Source organism: Rhinoraja longicauda, chromosome 1 (genome assembly GCF_053455715.1).
Source record: "Rhinoraja longicauda isolate Sanriku21f chromosome 1, sRhiLon1.1, whole genome shotgun sequence".
Taxonomy (NCBI): domain Eukaryota; kingdom Metazoa; phylum Chordata; class Chondrichthyes; order Rajiformes; family Arhynchobatidae; genus Rhinoraja; species Rhinoraja longicauda.
In genome coordinates this window covers 76,117,147-76,135,517 of record NC_135953.1, presented here as the reverse complement: position 1 = coordinate 76,135,517, position 18,371 = coordinate 76,117,147, and the positions used below count along the sequence as shown (strand labels likewise).

Sequence of the window (18,371 nt, the reverse complement as noted above, 5' to 3'; positions counted from 1 at the left end):
TCCCGTGCCCCACTACCTTCCATTTCCCGCCATCCGTACGAATCGGCTGACCTGATGGTGTTGAATGTCAACATCGTTCCATCTTGGCAGATGCAGTCCCTGGTCACACACACTGCCGCTGATCCTGCCCTGCAACAGCTTGAGAGCGTCATCCGCCGTGGCTGGCCTGACCGACGGTCTTCCCTGCCGGCTGGTGCCGTGCCCTACTTCCTGGTTCGGGATGAACTGGTGCTGCACGCGGGCGTGGTGGTGAAGGGTCACAAGGTCGTGGTGCCGGCCGCGCTGCGAGATCACTACTTTCAGACTGCCCACAACGGACACCCCGGGGTGGAGGCCACTTTATCCCAGGCCCAAGCACAATTTTACTGGCCTGGCATGGTTCAGGACATCCGGGACAGGGTCTCCGCCTGCGCTGCCTGCAACCGCCTACTACCTCATCAGCAGCGCCAGCCTCTCCTGCAGCAGCCGGCTCCCGAGTTGCCGTGGATGGCTGTTGCCGCCGACATTTTCGAGTGGCGTGGCAAACACTACCTGGTCCTGGTGGACTCCTACTCCAGCTGGTTCGAGGTGGACCTGCTGCCGTCCCTCACGTCTGCTGCCGTCATCGGGAAGCTTCGCCGCCACTTCTCTACCTTTGGTTCCCCGGTATCTCTCCAGTCCGACAACGGCAGCCAGTTTACCAGCGCGGAGTTTACCGCTTTCGCCACCCTGTGGAACTTTCGCCACATCACCAGCAGCCCCGAGTACCCGCAAAGCAATGGACTTGCAGAGCGCGCTGTCCGCAGCGCGAAGGAACTGATGGAACGTTGTCGGCTTGCCAGTTCTGACTTGTACCTTGCCCTCCTCAACCTCCGCAACATCTCCCGGGACCCCGCGCTCGGTTCCCCTGCCCAGCGCCTCATGTCCCGCACCACTAGACCCCCCATCCCCGTCTCCCAGCAATCCCTGAAACCAACGGCTCGCAGCCCTGCCGCTGTCAAGGAGCGCATCATCGAAAAGCAAGTCATTCAGAAGCGCTCCTTTGACAAATCGTCCCGTCCCCTTCCCCCTCTGTTCGCTGGCCAGGTTGTCCGGATGGAGTCCGCCTCGGGTCACCACCGGGTGGTCGTCGGCAATGCTGACTCTCCACGGTCGTACCTGGTTAATTACGAGGGCACCGTGTACCGTCGTACCCGCCAGCACCTGATGCTGGTCAACGAGCCTGCACCGCCTCCCGCGGTCCCGTATTCACCTCCCGTCCAGTCCCCGGTGCCTGATGTGCCTCCTGCTCCCGTCCATCCTCGCATGCCCCAACCTTCGCCGTCTCGGCTGTCTGTGCCCGGCTCGCCCCAGCCCACTTCCCCTCCTTCGCCTGCGCGTTTGCGGGTATCGCCGCCCCGTTCTCCTCCTTCCCCTGGTTCCCCTGCCTCGGTACCCGCACCCGTCCCTGCTCTTCCTTCGACCGAAGGGGATGGGGGGTTGCGCACCCGCTCTGGGCGACTGGTCAAGCCGCCTGTCCGGTACGGTGGGTACGAGTAGTCTGTGTTGTGCTGCATTCTATCTGCTCCCTGCTTATAGTTTAAGTCTAGCGTATGAGCCGTGGTCGCTCTTGTTTCCAAGAGGAAGGATGTAGATCAGTGCATGTTCCTTTAACATAGTGACCTCACCACTACTAACCACTCCCCATGGTCTCTTGTATAATTGTAGCTTCCCCACCTCCAGCTCGCTCTCTAGTTCCGGTGATGACCACGGACAGCTAGGGCATAATGTGTGTAGTGCAATTAATAAACCTATTCAGTAAAAGACTCTGCGTACGAGGGACATCCTTTTACACATGGATAGGACAGGTTTGGAGGGATATGGACCAAACATGGGCAGGTGGGACTAGTGTAGCTGGGACATTTTGGTCGGTGTGGGCAAGTTGGGCTGAAAGGCCTGTTTCCACACTGTATTACTCTATGACTCTAGTACATATTGTGTCATATGTCAACTTCAATCCAAAAAGCAATAGTTAATAATCTTTACTCAGTAAAATGATTATTAACAGCTTTAAATTATAGAATTATTCTATAACTTTCTAGGCCTTTGACTGCCTATTATTTGCATGTTCACATGAAATGAAGACTATCCTATAGAACTGCACTGCAAATCTAAAGTAGCGTCAACTTGCATAGATTAATATTTGGCATAATGTTGTTGACTTGAAACATTAACTCTGTTATCTAGATAACACCATAGTCCAGGTGAGACCGCAGTTGGAAGTACTGTGTAGTTTTTGTCTTCTTACCGAAGAAAGAATATATTTGTCATAGTACAGTGAAGATTCACTAGACCAGTTTCAGGGTTAGGTTTGTCGTATGAGGAGATATTGAGCCGAATCTATCCATCAGAGTACAAAAGGATGAGAGAAGGTCTCACTTAACTGTACAACATTTTTAAAGGGCTCGGCAAGCTGAATGCAGGGAGGATGCTAAAAATGTTTTCACAAGGAGGATGAGTGGGATGCTCTATCCTTCAAAAAGGTTTGACAGATTTTTGGGCATTAGGAGAATCAAAGGATATGGAGATAGTCGGACAAGGGATAAGGAGATCAGTTTGAAGGTATTGATTTCTCTAACTTCAAGTAACACCTTGCATTCCCTCCCAATCTGTCCCTCCCCCACCCAAGTTCTCCTGCTAGTTTCACTGTGCTCCTGATTAATTTGTGTTTGGATCCCTCTTTATCACTTTCCCCTCAGCCAACAATGTACCATTGTACATTTCCTTGAGCATCATCTGCTTTGATCTGTCCTTTTTAAAATTACCCATTAGTCTCCCTCTCCCCTGACTGTCTGAAGAAGGGTCTCGAACTGATACGTCACTAATCAAGTCAAGTCAAGTCAAATTTATTTGTCACATACACATACTCGATGTGCAGTGAAATGAAAGTGGCAATGCCTGCGGGTTGTGCACAAAAAGCATCCTTTCCTCCAGAGATGCTGCTTGACCCGCTGAATTAATCCAGCATTTTGTGTCTATCTTCAGTGTAAACCAGCATCTGTAGCTCCTTCCTACACTCTTTATCGACTGCACTACGAAAACTCTTCAAGGTTTGCCTACTTTGACTAAGTTCTCCTCTGAGCCTCAAGATCCAGATCTCTCCAGAGATGCTGCCTGGCCCGCTGAGTTACTCCGGCATTATGTGTCTGTCTATGGAGTATCATCCTTGATCTCAGCTTTGTGGACTCTACGATCCTGTTTCCTCTCAGCACACATCTTCCAATTGTGCATAGTTCATCTCTGATAGCTGCATATGCCCTGGACACTCCTCCAAGTCACCCATTTGGATCCGCTCTCTAACATCTTGTAGTTCTGGATCCTTGTCTGACTTTTCTTCTATTTCTCTTGTTCTCATTGCTCTTGGTGTCGAGTGTACTGCGACAAATCTTACAAATGATTCTGCTTCTGTCTCCAATGTAGACCCTTGCAGCTTGACTACCTTCAGCAATCTGGATAGTGAGTCAGCTATATTGTTCTTTCCAGTGATGTGGATCACTCTGTATTTGTTCTGTTGGAGTCTAAGCATCCATCTTTCAATCTGGGCACACGGTTTGGATTGAGCAGAGTAGATTGTCTCCAGCGGTTTGTGGTCTGTCCATAACTCAAACTCGATACCATACAGGGTATGCATGAAAGTGTTTGCATACCCATACCAAAGCCTCCTTTTCTATCTGGGAATATCTGATGGATTTGACAAGATTTGTCAAAATGATATGCACTGAAAAGGATAAGAAGAAAAGCATTTATTTAGACTTAAGGAAACTGAATTAAAAGATATCTTATTCAATAAATCGTTTTTCATGTAACTCATGTAAAGTTAGTTTTCATTTAAGGCAGCATGGTGGCCTGGCGATAGAATTACTGCTTTACAGCGTCAGAGACAGGGGTTCTATCCTGGCTATGGGTGCTCTCTGTCTGGAGTTTATCTGGGGAGGCCATTTAGGACTGAGATGAGGAAAAACTTTTTCACCCAGAGAGTTGTGAATCTGTGGAATTCTCTGCTACATAAGGCAGTAGAGGCCAATTCACTGGATGTTTTCAAGAGCAAGTTAGATTTAGCTCTTAGGGCTAAAGGAATCAAGGGGTATGGGGAAAAAAGCAGGAACGGGGTACTGAATTTAGATGATCAGCCATGATCATATTGAATGGCGGTGCTGGCTCGAAGGGCCAACTCCTACACCTATTTTCCTATGTTCTCACCACGTCCGCGTAAGTTTTCTCCAGGAATCCCGTTTTTTAGTGCCTGCCATTTAATTCTGACCTTATCCAAATGATGTCGTTCCGGCAAATAATTAAGAGATAAAAACGTGAACAAATAACCCGTGTAGATGTTTCACTTTGGGCACTGTTGTTGGTTTTGACGCAGCATCTGCAGCAGCGCCTTCCTGTGCACTGGGTGCCGGGGGGAGGTCGGAGGTCGGTCGGTCGCGCGCGTGACGTCGCGCGCTGGTGACCGTTGGAGAGGGAGCGGGGCTCGCGGCCTGGGCCGACCAACGAGCAGCGACCGTCATGGCGGCGGCGGGCATCGAGCTGCTCCTCAACCAGGGAACCGAGTCCCCAGCTCCCCTGTGCCCACATGGTAAGGAGAGAGAATGAAGGGGGAAGCTGCACAATCCCAGTGGGCGGGTGGGTCTGGGGCTGCTACTGCCGCCGCCGCCGCCTCTGTACACACGGCGGGCGAGGGAATGTGGAAGCAGGTTTACAAACACTGGGTGTGCAGGAAGGAACTGCAACCAAATGCTGGTTGCACGTCGAAGTTAGACACAAAATGCTGGAGTAACTCAGCGGGTCATGCAGCATCTCTGGAGAGAGAGAATGGGTGCCGTTTCGGGTCGAGACGCTTCATCAGACTGAAGTGTCTGGACCCGAAACGTCGCCATTTCATTCTCTATAGAGATGCTGCCTGTCCCGCTGAGTTACTCCAGTATTCTGTGTGTTACATAAACTGGATGTCAGGAATAAATGCATCATTGGTTGCCAGATTTTTAGAGGCGCAAGGAACTGCAGATGCTTGGATCTTAAGTAAAACACATAGTGCTGGAGTAACTCAGCGGGTACCGGCTGCCACCTGTCTCCATCCATCTACATCCCTCCCATTGGCTTCACATTTAACTCCACTCCTTATCGAACACCCTTTTGGTTCCATTTCATCTCACCCACCTGCCAATCAAACCCCCCTCACCTATATGCACCCATCACTTGCATGGTTATGTCTCATAGAAACATAGAAAATAGGTGCAGGGGGAGGCCATTCAGCCCTTCGAGCCAGCGCCGCCATTCATTGTGATCATGGCTGATCATCCACAATCAATAACCCGTGCCTGCCTTCTCCCCATATTCCTTGATTCCACTAGCCCCTAGAGCTCGATCTAACTCTCTCTTAAATCCATCCAGTGATTTGGCCTCCACTGCCCTCTGTGGCAGAGAATTCCACAAATTCACAACTCTCTGGGTGAAAAAGTTCCTTCTCACCTCTGTTTTAAATGGCCTCCCCTTTATTCTTAGACTGTGGCTCCTGGTTCTGGACTTGCCCAACATTGGGAACATTTTTCCTGCATCTAGCTTGTCCAGTCCTTTTATAATTTTATATGTCTCTATAAGAATCCCCTCTCATTCTTCTAAACTCCAGTGAATACAAGCCTAGTCTTTTCAATCTTTCCTCATATGACAGTCCCGCCATCCCAGGGATCAATCTCGTGAACCTACGCTGCACTACCTCAATTACAAAGATGTCCTTCCTCAAATTAGGAGACCAAAACTATACACAATACTCCAGATGTGGTCTCACCAGGGCCCTATACAATTGCAGAAGAACCTCTTTACTCCTATACTGAAATCCTCTCGTTATGAAGGCCAACATGCCATTAGCTTTCTTCACTGCCTGCAGTACCTGCACACCAACTTTCAATGACTGGTGTACAAGGTGTACAATGACTGCATTACTGAAATAAAATCTTGGCTTCAATCAAACTTCCTCAAACTCAATTGCAACAAATCTGAAATCATCATCATTGGTCCAAAAATGCTCACCAAATCCACCCAAAACTTCATCCTCAACATTGATGGTCTCCCAGTATCCACCTCACCTCACATCCGGAATCTTGGAATCATCCTTGATCAAACCCTCTCCTTCGACAAACACATCAAACACATCACAAAGACAGCCTTCTTCCACCTCAAAAACATTGCCCGTCTCCGTCCATCCCTCTCCTCCACAGCTGCAGAAACCCTCATCCACGCCTTCATCACCTCCCGTCTGGACTACTGCAACAGCCTCCTCTATGGCGCACCCTCAAAAATCATCAATAAACTTCAATACATTCAAAACTCCGCTGCCCGTCTACTCACACACACCTCGATCCGTGACCATATCACCCCCGTCCTTTATAAACTCCACTGGCTCCCCATCCCCCAGAGAATCCAGTACAAAATCCTCCTCATAACCTACAAAGCCCTCCATAACCTGGCCCCATCCTACCTGACCGACCTCCTCCACAGGCACACTCCCACCTGCACCCTCCGCTCTGCCGCTGCCAATCTCCTATCCCCCCACATCCGGACTAAACTCAGATCCTGGGGGGACAGGGCTTTCTCCATCGCTGCTCCCACCCTATGGAACTCACTACCCCAAACCGTTAGAGACTCCCCCACACTCACCACATTCAAAACATCGCTGAAGTCTCACCTGTTCAGTACTGCCTTCAACCACTGAAGGTCACCTCACCTACTGTCTCCTTTCTCTGTTCATTTATTTATTTACTTATTTATCTATTTATTAATTTCCCGATGTTCTCAAAATCTCTGTAAAGCGTCTTTGAGTATATGAAAAGCGCTATATAAATAAAATGTATTATTATTATTATTATTACAAGGACACCCAGGTCTCGCTGCACTTCCCCCTTACCTAACCTGACACCATTGAGATAATAATCTGCCTCCTTGTTTTTGCTGCCAAAGTGGATATAATAGTGGATATTAAAATGCATCTGCCCACTCACTCAACCTGTGCAGGTCATCTTTCAACCTCCTAACATCCTCTTCACAGTTCACACTGCCACCCAGCTTTGTGTCATCCGCAAACTTACTAGTGTCACTTCTAATTCCTTCATTAAAATCATTAATATATATGGTAAAGTTGCAGCCCCTACTCCAAGCCTTGCGGCACTCCACGCGCCACTGCCTGCCATTCTGAAAAGGACCCGTTTACTCCTACTCTTTGCTTCCTTTCTGCCAACCAATTCTCTATCCATGTCAACACCCCACCCCCAATACCATGTGCTCTGATTTTGCTCACCAATCTCCCGTGTGGGACCGTATCAAAGGCTTTCTGAAAGCCTAGATACACTACATCCACTGGCTCCCCTTCATCCATTTTACTTGTCACATCCTCAAAAAATTCCAGATGTCTCACCCCAACATCTTTTCCAGCTTTCTCCCCACTACTACAATCAGACTGAAGAAGGGTCCCACCCCAAAACATCAACCATCTTTTTTCCCCAAAGATGCTTCCTGACCTGAGTTACTCCAGTCTTTGTGTCTATCTCCCGACCTGAAATGTCGCCCGTCCAGTTCACTTGAATCCATGCCTTAAACTACAACTCCATTCAGACCAGGAGTCCCAGAATAAACCACAGACCCTGTCAAAGTCCAGGTGCCCAGCTAAAAGCAGTTAGTTGCGCTATGTTGTAGAGCAGGGTTGCCTGTCAACACAAAGATCAGGTGATATGAACACCCAGCAGTACATGAAGAGCCAATGCAGGGAGAGGAAGGTGCGGCAAACACTGCTGATCTGGTGACTGACCATAAAGCTAAGTGGCAATACTCTAATAATTGACAATTGCAGATTGGACAATCCAGCACACTGTTTTTCATTTTATTCACAAAATGCTGGAGTAGCTCAGCAGGTCAGGCAGCATATCGGGAGAGAAGGAATGGGTGACGTTTCGGGTCGAGACCCTTCTTCAGACTGATGTCAGGGGGGCGGGACAAAGGAAGGATATAGGTGGAGACAGGAAGATAGAGGGAGATCTGGGAGGGGAAGGGAGGGACACTGTTTTTCATGATCCCCATCAAAATGAACACATTTCCGTTTCTCAGCATATTCCCAACTGAATCATTTCTCCCTGAGGCAGTTTCTATCACGTTGAATAGTGGCAGACACAAAGATCTGAATGGCTTACTTCTGTCTCTTTGTATGTTTGATTTATAACACATTCTGACTTGCGGACATCTATCACTACAAACTATGGACACAATTTTTAAAGAAGTAGCAGTAACTGTCCGATCAACTGTCCGATCAAGGGCATGGATTTTAGTGAACTTTTCATATAAAATCCTGCTTGCGACTGCGGATATCCAGACCAGACCATCCCACACATCGTGAATGACTGCTCACTGAGGCTTTTCCCTGGTGGCATCAAGGCCATCCACCCAGCAACTGATGCTGCCCTGGCCTAGATGTGTACCCTTGACCTACAACTTTAGGCTGTGCACGCCATACGCAAGAAGAAGAAGAAGATATAAAACTGTGATAGGGGTTTGTGAAGCTGGGTGGAGGTGTGGCGGGACATAGTCACCTCCTACCCAACCTCTCCTCCCAAATAATTCCTAACCAGGTTAAGATGGTGGCAAAGAGAATTGATGAGCACATTAATGACTTAGACGAAGGGATTAAAAGTACCATTAGCAAATTTGCAGATGATACTAAGTTGGGGGGTAGTGTGAATTGTGAGGAAGATGCAATAAGGCTGCAGGGTGACTTGGACAGGTTGTGTGAGTGGGCGGATACATGGCAGATGCAGTTTAATGTAGATAAGTGTGAGGTTATTCACTTTGGAAGTAAGAATAGAAAGGCAGATTATTATCTGAATGGTGTCAAGTTAGGAGGAGGGGGAGTTCAACGAGATCTGGGTGTCCTAGTGCATCAGTCAATGAAAGGAAGCATGCAGGTACAGCAGGCAGTGAAGAAAGCCAATGGAATGTTGGCCTTCGTAACAAGAGGAGTTGAGTATAGGAGCAAAGAGGTCCTACAGTTGTACCGGGCCCTGGTGAGACCGCACCTGGAGTACTGTGTGCAGTTTTGGTCTCCAAATTTGAGGAAGGATATTCTTGCTATGGAGGGCGTACAGCGTAGGTTCACTAGGTTAATTCCCGGAATGGCGGGACTGTCGTATGTTGAAAGGCTGGAGCGATTGGGCTTGTATACACTGGAATTTAGAAGGATGAGGGGGGATCTTATTGAAACATATAAGATAATTAGGGGATTGGACACATTAGAGGCAGATAACATGTTCCCAATGTTGGGGGAGTCCAGAACAAGGGGCCACAGTTTAAGAATAAGGGGTAGGCCATTTAGAACGGAGATGAGGAAGAACTTTTTCAGTCAGAGGGTGGTGAAGGTGTGGAATTCTCTGCCTCAGAAGGCAGTGGAGGCCAGTTCGTTGGATGCTTTCAAGAGAGAGCTGGATAGAGCTCTTAAGGATAGCGGAGTGAGGGGGTATGGGGAGAAGGCAGGAACGGGGTACTGATTGAGAGTGATCAGCCATGATCGCATTGAATGGCGGTGCTGGCTCGAAGGGCTGAATGGCCTACTCCTGCACCTATTGTCTATTGTCTATTGTCTATTGTCTATTGACAGTAGATGTTAGTTGAGGGTTGTTGTGGAGGACTGTTTTTCAGATGGGAGGCCTGTGACCAGTAGTGTGCTGTTGTGATCGGTGCTGGTTCCACTGTTGTTTGGTATTGACGTTAACAACTTGAATAGCAATGTTATTAACATGGTTAGTAATTTGCAGTTGACACCAATGTTGGTAGAATACTGGACAGTGAAGAGAGTTATCTAAAATTACAATGGGATTTAGATCAACTGCGAATGTATGTTGAAAGAATGTAAGATGGAATTTAACTCGGAAAAGTGGAAGTGCTGTAGTTTGGTAAATTAAACCAGGTCAGAACTTGTACAATAAATGGTATAGGGCCCAGGGAAGTATTGTAGAATGGAGTGATGTAGGAGTGCAGTTGTGCATTTTTGCTACAATGCAGTTTAATTGTAGATCCAGCTGAAAGGGCTTCCTGACCCACCTCTTTCTTCTTTTCTAAACCACATGCTTTGGTAGGGAGCCTCAAAGAATAACTAAGATTCAACCAATAAAGGGGGCGCAACGATAGAGTTGCTGCTTTACAGCACTTGCAGAGAAATGCTAAGAAATCAAGATGGGGAGAATTGCTAAATGTTATTTATCCCACTATTTTCTCCCCTCGCTATTGCCATCTGTAACAAAAACATAAGCACAGTAGTGACAAATATGTTTCTATTGCAAAACAGGAAATAGGTGTTTAGATTTCAAGACAATATGGCCACGATGGTGTCTGACATCATGTCTAGATTCAAATGGCCCAATTCTCAAGCACAATGGCCTGACTCAAACCTATAATTATAGGCTTGTGTACACTGGAATTTAGAAGGATGAGAGGAGATCTTATCGAAACGTATAAGGTTATTAAGGGGTTGGACACGTTAGAGGCAGGAAACATGTTCCCAATGTTGGGGGAGTCCAGAACAAGGGGCCACAGTTTAAGAATAAGGGGTAGGCCATTTAGAACTGAGATGAGGAAAAACTTTTTCAGTCAGAGAGTTGTGAATCTGTGGAATTCTCTGCCTCAGAAGGCAGTGGAGGCCAGTTCTCTGAATGCATTCAAGAGAGAGCTAGATAGAGCTCTTAAGGATAGCGGAGTCAGGGGGTATGGGGAGAAGCCAGGAACGGGGTACTGATTGAGAATGATCAGCCATGATCACATTGAATGGCGGTGCTGGCTCGAAGGGCCGAATGGCCTCCTCCTGCACCTATTGTCTATTGTGAAACCTACAATTATGTTTCTGGATTTGCGTGGTTATTATTTTACTTTTGTTCAAATTTTCCTGAAGTGCAGCATATTTGTAAACTTGAAACATATAATAAATTTTGGACAATGATCAGCTCACTGGCAATTTGTAACTTTTTCATATTCAGATTATTGTCATTAGCAGCAGGATGTAATGAAATTCACAGTTAGCATGAAGCTTATAGAATACACAGTATACGATGATAATAGATGCAATAATAAATACAACTCTTTTCTGAAGAAGTAGAAACAAGGAACTACAGATGCTGGTTTACATAAAACCAGTTTTTAGATTTTTCACATCCACAATTTGCTTGAATCACACAGATTGCTTTAAGCAGTAGGATGTTCAATCGTTGGAATACCGTACTTCTTGAGTTTGATCGAGGGCTGCTTTTGGGTATTCGTCCATTGAAGCTAGTTATACTAAACATGCAATCTTGAACTGGCAGTGGAGAAAGATAAATCACATTATTACACTCAGAATATTGAAATGTCCATTGCATTATACTACATATTTGAAATTATGTGCAGTAAATTGTTTTTTAATAATTCATTATTTTATTTTTAACGTTAAGAAATAAATATGCTGGTTGTGTTGATGTTATTACATAGGAAAAGTAAAGCTTCTGAAAAGACCCTCTCATTTTGTTTTTAACCTGTGAGTTTTCATCCCTTTGATCATTAGAATTATTTATTATGTATCTTTGCTACCATATGTAAATTTGTTATTTGTGCAGCATTGTATGCAAATAATTGTAAAATGAACAGACATACTCCCAGAAGAGAAACACTTGTGTTAAGCCACTATTAATCACTGTGCATAACTGCCCTCTTTATCCCAGACAGTTTTTACTGCAACTTTCAGTGTCCTTAATTCATAGCTCTTTAAGTGTTGCCACTAGTCTCCTTTGTGGTAATTTGCAAATTAATTTGTATACCACTGTCTCCCACCAACCCACCATCATTCCCGCAGAATAGTTAACGTAAACCAATGTCAGAAAATGTTGCTCAGACCTTTGCTCCTGTCCTACGATTTATTATCAAAACATCACTAATCTATCGTGTAAGAAAGAACTGCAGATGCTGGTTTAAATCGAAGGTAGACACAAAATGCTGGAGTAACTCAGCGGGTCTGGCAGCATCTCTGGAGAGAAGGAATGAGATGCTGCCTGACCCACTGAGTTACTCCAGCATTTTGTGTCTATCACTAATCTATTGCTAATTTCCATTTACACTCCTTTGATCCATATCCTCGGATACCTCATAAAGATGCATCAATCAATGATCATGCTGGATAATATGCCGGCGAGCATCCATGGCTTTGGTAAAGAATATTACAAATCTTCACTACCTCAATCCATTTTGGCTTCTAATTAATTTCCCCATCTACTTATGCTGTAATATCAGTTGCATTGGGATTAATTGCAATTTAATTGCTGCAGCCTATGCTTTATTCAATTACTAATGCTCTTACCCAGCAGGCTGCTTCAGGGTTGAAGGAGTTTACTGGACTATAATTTACCCTGTAGATCCAGAAGGGTTTGCATGGTGTAGAATGCTGGAGGAGACATTGGTTAAATCCCAACTGAGGATATGCATGATCCATGAATGGAACCTGCACTGCTGATGCACATGCTTCCCAACTTGTGCTTGCTGGTGTTTATATTAAGTTATCGCTTCCATTTTGCTGACTTTCTTCTTTCTCTTAGATAAATGTGAGTGGGTTTTGTCTTGTATTGTTACCAAAGATCATATTCAAGATTATGTTGGTGTTTCTTTTATCGAGTTAAAAAGTACCAATTGAGCAAGCGCTGAATTAATCTCCAATTTTTGTACCACCTCTATGATCTTCTCAGTACTCTTCCCCAAATACATTGAAGTTGCGCTATTGAGATTTTTTGGATCTCATTCAACTATTCCATGATGTGATCCACTTTTTCACCAACGATAAATTATTGACCTCCTTTTTGTGCACTGGAAATATACTGACCTACTTCTCATGTATTTTTCTAAGAGAGCAATACAAGTTGAACTCTATTGTTTAAATTTTTTTATTTCTTCTTTGTCTTGGTTTCAGGTCCAACTTTGTTGTTTGCAAAGATAAATTGTAAGGAACAAGAAACCAGGAGGTTTTATGCCTGTTCAGCCTGCAGAAACCGAAAGGATTGCAATTTCTTCCAGTGGGAAAATGAGAAGGTAGGGAAAAATATTAAACTTGCCACACTTTCAGAACAAATTTAGTCAGGCTACTGGAGAAGTAATCTATTTTTCCCAAGTCTGCAAAACAGGAAACACTTTTATCCATGCCCAAAGTCTTGCATCATAGAAACACAGCTCTGAGTGAAAGAGTGCCTGCATCATCTCCTGGGACCTTAAATGGGGAGCCACCATGGACTCAACAGTCAAAAAGGCCCAACAGAGGATTCACTTCCTGCGGCAACTAAGGAAACACAATCTGCCATAGGCAATGATGGTCCAATTCTATACTGCTATCATTGATCCGTCCTCGCCTTCTCCATCATGGTCTGGTTTGGCTCAGCCACCAAGCACGACATCTGGAGGCTGCAACGGATCGTTCGATCAGCTGAGAAGGTTGTTGGCTGCAACCTTCCCCCCCTTTGACGAACTGTACACTGCAAGAGCCAGGAAGCGAGCGGGCAAGATCATCTCTGACCCCTCTCACCCTGGCCACAAAATCTTTGAAGCACTTCCCTTTGGAAGGCGACCCCGGACTGTCAAAGCAGCTACAGCTAGACATAAAAACAGCTTTTTTCCACGAGTAGTAGTTCTACTCAATAACCAAAGTCTGTAGTCTCTTTTTTGCTCTGGTTTATTTTCACCCACATGTTTAGACCGTAATGTTGTATCCTTATTGTTTTGATGTGTTTATACTTTGTTCTTAATTGTTAACTGTATGTTTGTGTTATAGACAATAGACAATAGACAATAGGTGCAGGAGTAGGCCATTCAGCCCTTCGAGCCAGCACCGCCATTCAATGCGATCATGGCTGATCACTCTCAATCAGTACCCCGTTCCTGCCTTCTCCCCATACCCCTTCACTCCACTATCCTTAAGAGCTCTATCCAGCTCTCTCTTGAAAGCATCCAACGAACTGGCCTCCACTGCCTTCTGAGGCAGAGAATTCCACACCTTCACCACTCTCTGACTGAAAAAGTTCTTCCTCATCTCCGTTCTAAATGGCCTACCCCTTATTCTTAAACTGTGGCCCCTTGTTCTGGACTCCCCCAACATTGGGAACATGTTTCCTGCCTCTAATGTGTCCAATCTCCTAATTATCTTATTCCAGTGTATACAAGCCTAATTGCTCCAGCCTTTCCACAGACGACAGTCCCGCCATTCCGGGAATTAACCTAGTGAACCTACGCTGCACGCCCTCAATAGCAAGAATATCCGTCCTCAAATTTGGAGACCAAAACTGCACACAGTACTCCAGGTGCGGTCTCACCAGGGCCCGGTTTGTGAGCGGAGCACCAAGGCACATTCCTTGTATATGCACATACTTGGCCAATAAACCTATTCATTCATTCATTCATTGGCTTCTTGTATATTGCCAAAGTTAATCCTGCCACAATGGAGGTCAAGCCTGAAGTTATGTTTGTTCTAATTTCTTCCCCTTACCTGTGTACTCTTCTTTGCTCCTTTAATATTTTGCTTACCTCCTCGAAACATGTTTCTTTGGCTGAGCTTTGATCACCTACCTTCATATTTTTCCTCATGGATGAATGTCAGGTTTTGTTTCATTGCAATATTTTTGAAAGCACATGCGATGTTGCTGCCACATTAGAATATAATAGGATGTGGATTTAAACTTATATCATGGTGCAGCATTTTTCAGTGCTTGGTTGCAAGAAGACACTAAATGTAGACTTGGTCCAACCCACAGAAAGTCAGAGATTTGGGGGGTAGAGGAAAGATGTGTATTTGGCCACCTCTCAGATGGTTGCAGGGTAGTTTTGATTTCCATGATAATGAAGACCAAATATGTTTTTAAACTACATTATTTTGGCCCTCTGAGCATCTTCTCCACACTGAGGTGTAAGCAATTCATTGCTGGATTTCTTGCTTGTACAACAGTGTGCAGTAGCAAGGCCCACCTTACTCACCATTCCCCTGCGGTCTCAATAAATCAAGTTTTGTTACTTTTTAAAAACAATTAACTTAATAAATGCGCCCCCCCCCCCCCGGCTGGGAGGACCAGCGAGAAGACTGGCGCTTGTCCAGGCGTGCAACGTGCCTGACCTTCCTCCGGTGGTGCAGCGCGGCACAGAGGGTCCAACAAGATGGCCGTCGCCGCTGAACTGCAGGGGAGGATTCGGGTCCAGGGCTCGCTCTGGCAGCAGCACTGGCCGCACTGGGAAGAGGTGAGTGCCTCCCTCTCCCCTTCCCTGATACTCCCCGGCCAGCAACGGGTACACGGATCGTCAGTTCGGGGAGGGTTGCTGGGTCAGCAGGAGATGTTTGCACCCAACGGGGACGGGGGTTGCCGTGTCCGCAGGATAGGTTTTCACGGAGTGTTGCCGGGCCCACAGGAGACTTTTTAAACTTTAATATTTACGTAAGATGGCCACCGATCACTTTTTAAACTTTAATACTTACGTAACATGGCCGCTGCATCCGCGTGTGCGCAGTTGGAGCGTTATGCTCGAATGGGGACGAGACCCACACGAGTGTCGGGAGTGGCGGTCAATGAGGGGGGGGGGGGGTGAGGAGAGCTCTCCTGCTGCTGGAAAGTTTTGGATTAGTTGGGGGAGGGTTGCCGGGCCTGCAGGAGAGCTTTGCACCCAATGGGTGTTGATGCGCCTGCAGGAGCACTCGCATGAGATTTGGACCCAACGTGTCCACACCCGTCTAGTCTCTCTTTATTATGCTAGAAAGATCCCTTTTAGTGGTATTCCATAAACACTCATTTCTGAAGTGGATTCTGAACAATAATTGGGATATCAGTGTCCATTCAGATAATTGCAAAAGATGGGGATTTGGTGAGTATTTACTGTAGAGAAGGAGATGTAAAAACAACAGTAAATAACTTGCTAAGTAAATAAGTACATGAATTAAAGTGTTTATTTCATTTTATGGGGATATATTTAGCATTTAACTAAGTGGAAGTTATCAACACAAAGGGGTTTGAATAGCACTAAATAAAAATCTGACATGTAAATAATTGAATAACAGAAAAGTTGAGAGGTTGCACTAACTAAGCTTATTAGGGACAGTCAGCATGATTTTGTGCAGGGATGGTCATGTCTTACAAACCTGATTGAGTTTTTTGAGGAGCTGATGAAGATGATTTATGTGGGTAGAGCAGCGGATGTTGGATACATGGACCTCAGTAAAAGCCTTCAACAAGATCGCTTATGGTGGGCTGATCCAGAAGATTTAGGTAAATGGGAATCTCTAGAGTTGGTAGATTGGATAGAAATTTGGCATGGCCATAGAAGACAGGGTAGGTGTGGAGGGATGTCATTCTGACTGGAGATCTGTGACCAATGGTATTCAACAAGGATCAGTGCTGGGATCTCTGTTGCTTGCAATAAATATAAACGATTTGGATAAAAATATAAGTGGCCCGATTAGATAACACAAAAATTGACGCATAAAATGTGTAGGCAGGAACTGCAGATGCTGGTTTATACTGAAGATAGACATAAAATACTGGAGTAACTCAACAGGTCAGGCATCATCTCTGGAGAAAAGGAATAGGTGAGGTTTTGGGGCAGAACGAAATCTGAAGATTTCGAGAAGAGTTACTCCAGCATTTTGTGTCTATCTCCACAAAAATTGGCAGTTGTGGATAGTGAGGAAGGTTGGGATTCAGCAGATATAAAGCATTTGGAAATATGGACAGAGAAATAACAGATGGTGTCACAAAATGCTGGAGTAACTCAGCAGGTCAGGCAGCATCTCAGGAGAGAAGGAATGGGTTGTAGTGGGTCTGGACGCAGTAGGAATCAGGCAAGACGCCAGGTAGGTATTAACAGTAATTTAATCCAGCAACAGAACATCCACACTCTCTTCAGTCTCAAGCACGAGATATCTCTCTAGCCCCTTCAGGCAAACCCCGTAGCACTAGTCCCTTCCCCAGCCCTGTCCAACCCATGCCGAGGGGGATGATCCAGGGAGTGGCCTAATCCCCGGGTACCGCCACAGGACCACTCCCCCAAGAACCGGAGGCACGAAACGGACAGGGGGACGTATGAGACGACCAGCCCGTGTGCGCACCATGGCGGTCGCAGGAACCGGAACCACACTGCCAGGCGAAGAAAGCTGAGGGGACGCTGGGGGTAAGGGCCAATAGGACCGGCTGGCTAATGTCCACGTGCGCCGGCTTCAGCCGCGCAATAGAGACCGTTTCAGGACGACCCCCCATGTCAAAAACGAAGGTGGCAGAGCCATGCTCGAGCACCTTGAATGGTCCTTCATAAGGACGCTGAAGGGGCGTTCGGTGTGCATCCCGGCGTGGGAAAACAAACAGACAGTCCTGCAGAAGGGAAGGGACATGCAGCCGAACCGAACCGTGGCGAGACGTCGGCACCGGTGCCAGTTTGCCCACCATCTCCCGAAGGTGTTGCAGGGCGGCCGATGGTTGTTCCGCCTGACCCTGGGCTGATGGAATAAACTCACCGGGCACTGTCAGCGGGGGCCCGTACACCAATTCAGCCGAGGAGGTGGCCAAGTCCTCTTTGGGCACAGTGCAGACGTCCAGTAAAACCCACGGCAACGCGTCGACCCAGTCCGGGTCAACGAGCTCTCCACCAGGCCGTTCGCCTGCGGATGGTATGCCGTGGTGCGGTGCAGGTTAACTCCAAGTAGGTGAGCCATGGCTGACCACAGTCCGGAGGTGAATTGCGGCCCCCGGTCAGACGTAATTTCGAGCGGCACTCCAAATCTGGCAATCCAGTGTGCCGCCAGGGCACGGGCACAAGTAGCAGCAGAAGTGTCTGGCAGTGGAACTGCTTCCAGCCACCGCGTGAAACGGTCGACCATGGTCAGGAGGTGCGTGAAGCCCCGAGAGTGCGGTGGCGGCCCCACGATGTCCATGTGGATGTGGTCGAACTGCTGGCGAGGGACGATGAATTCCTGGAGCGGCGCTCGCGGTAGCGCAGCGGTAGAGTTGCTGCTTTACAGCGAATGCAGCGCCGGAGACTCAGGTTCGATCCTGACTACGGGTGCTGCACTGTAAGGAGCTTGTACGTTCTCCCCGTGACCTGCGTGGGTTTTCTCCGAGATCTTCGGTTTCCTCCGACACTCCAAAGACATACAGGTATGTAGGTTAATTGGCTGGGTAAATGTAAAAATTGTCCCTAGTGGGTGTAGGATAGTGTTAATGTACGGGGATCGCTGGGCGGCGCGGACTTGGTGGGCCGAAAAGGCCTGTTTCCGGCTGTATATATATGATATGCCGCTGTACTTTGGCAGTTTGGCACGGGATGCAGGTGCGCGCCCAATG

At 46.8% G+C, this 18,371-nt stretch overlaps 1 protein-coding gene across 2 annotated transcripts in view; it reads left to right on the top strand.

Annotated features, from left to right (window-relative positions):
- Window positions 1-4,454: 4,454 nt before the first annotated feature.
- zcchc4 (zinc finger, CCHC domain containing 4) overlaps window positions 4,455-18,371 on the top strand; it is a 74,144-nt gene continuing 60,227 nt past the window's right edge. For both annotated transcript variants that reach the window (XM_078410780.1, XM_078410788.1), the window contains exons 1-2: window positions 4,455-4,597; window positions 12,980-13,098. In XM_078410780.1, the coding sequence (XP_078266906.1) occupies window positions 4,528-4,597; window positions 12,980-13,098 (189 nt within the window). In that variant the 5' untranslated portion in view covers window positions 4,455-4,527. The remainder of the gene's footprint in view (window positions 4,598-12,979; window positions 13,099-18,371) is intronic.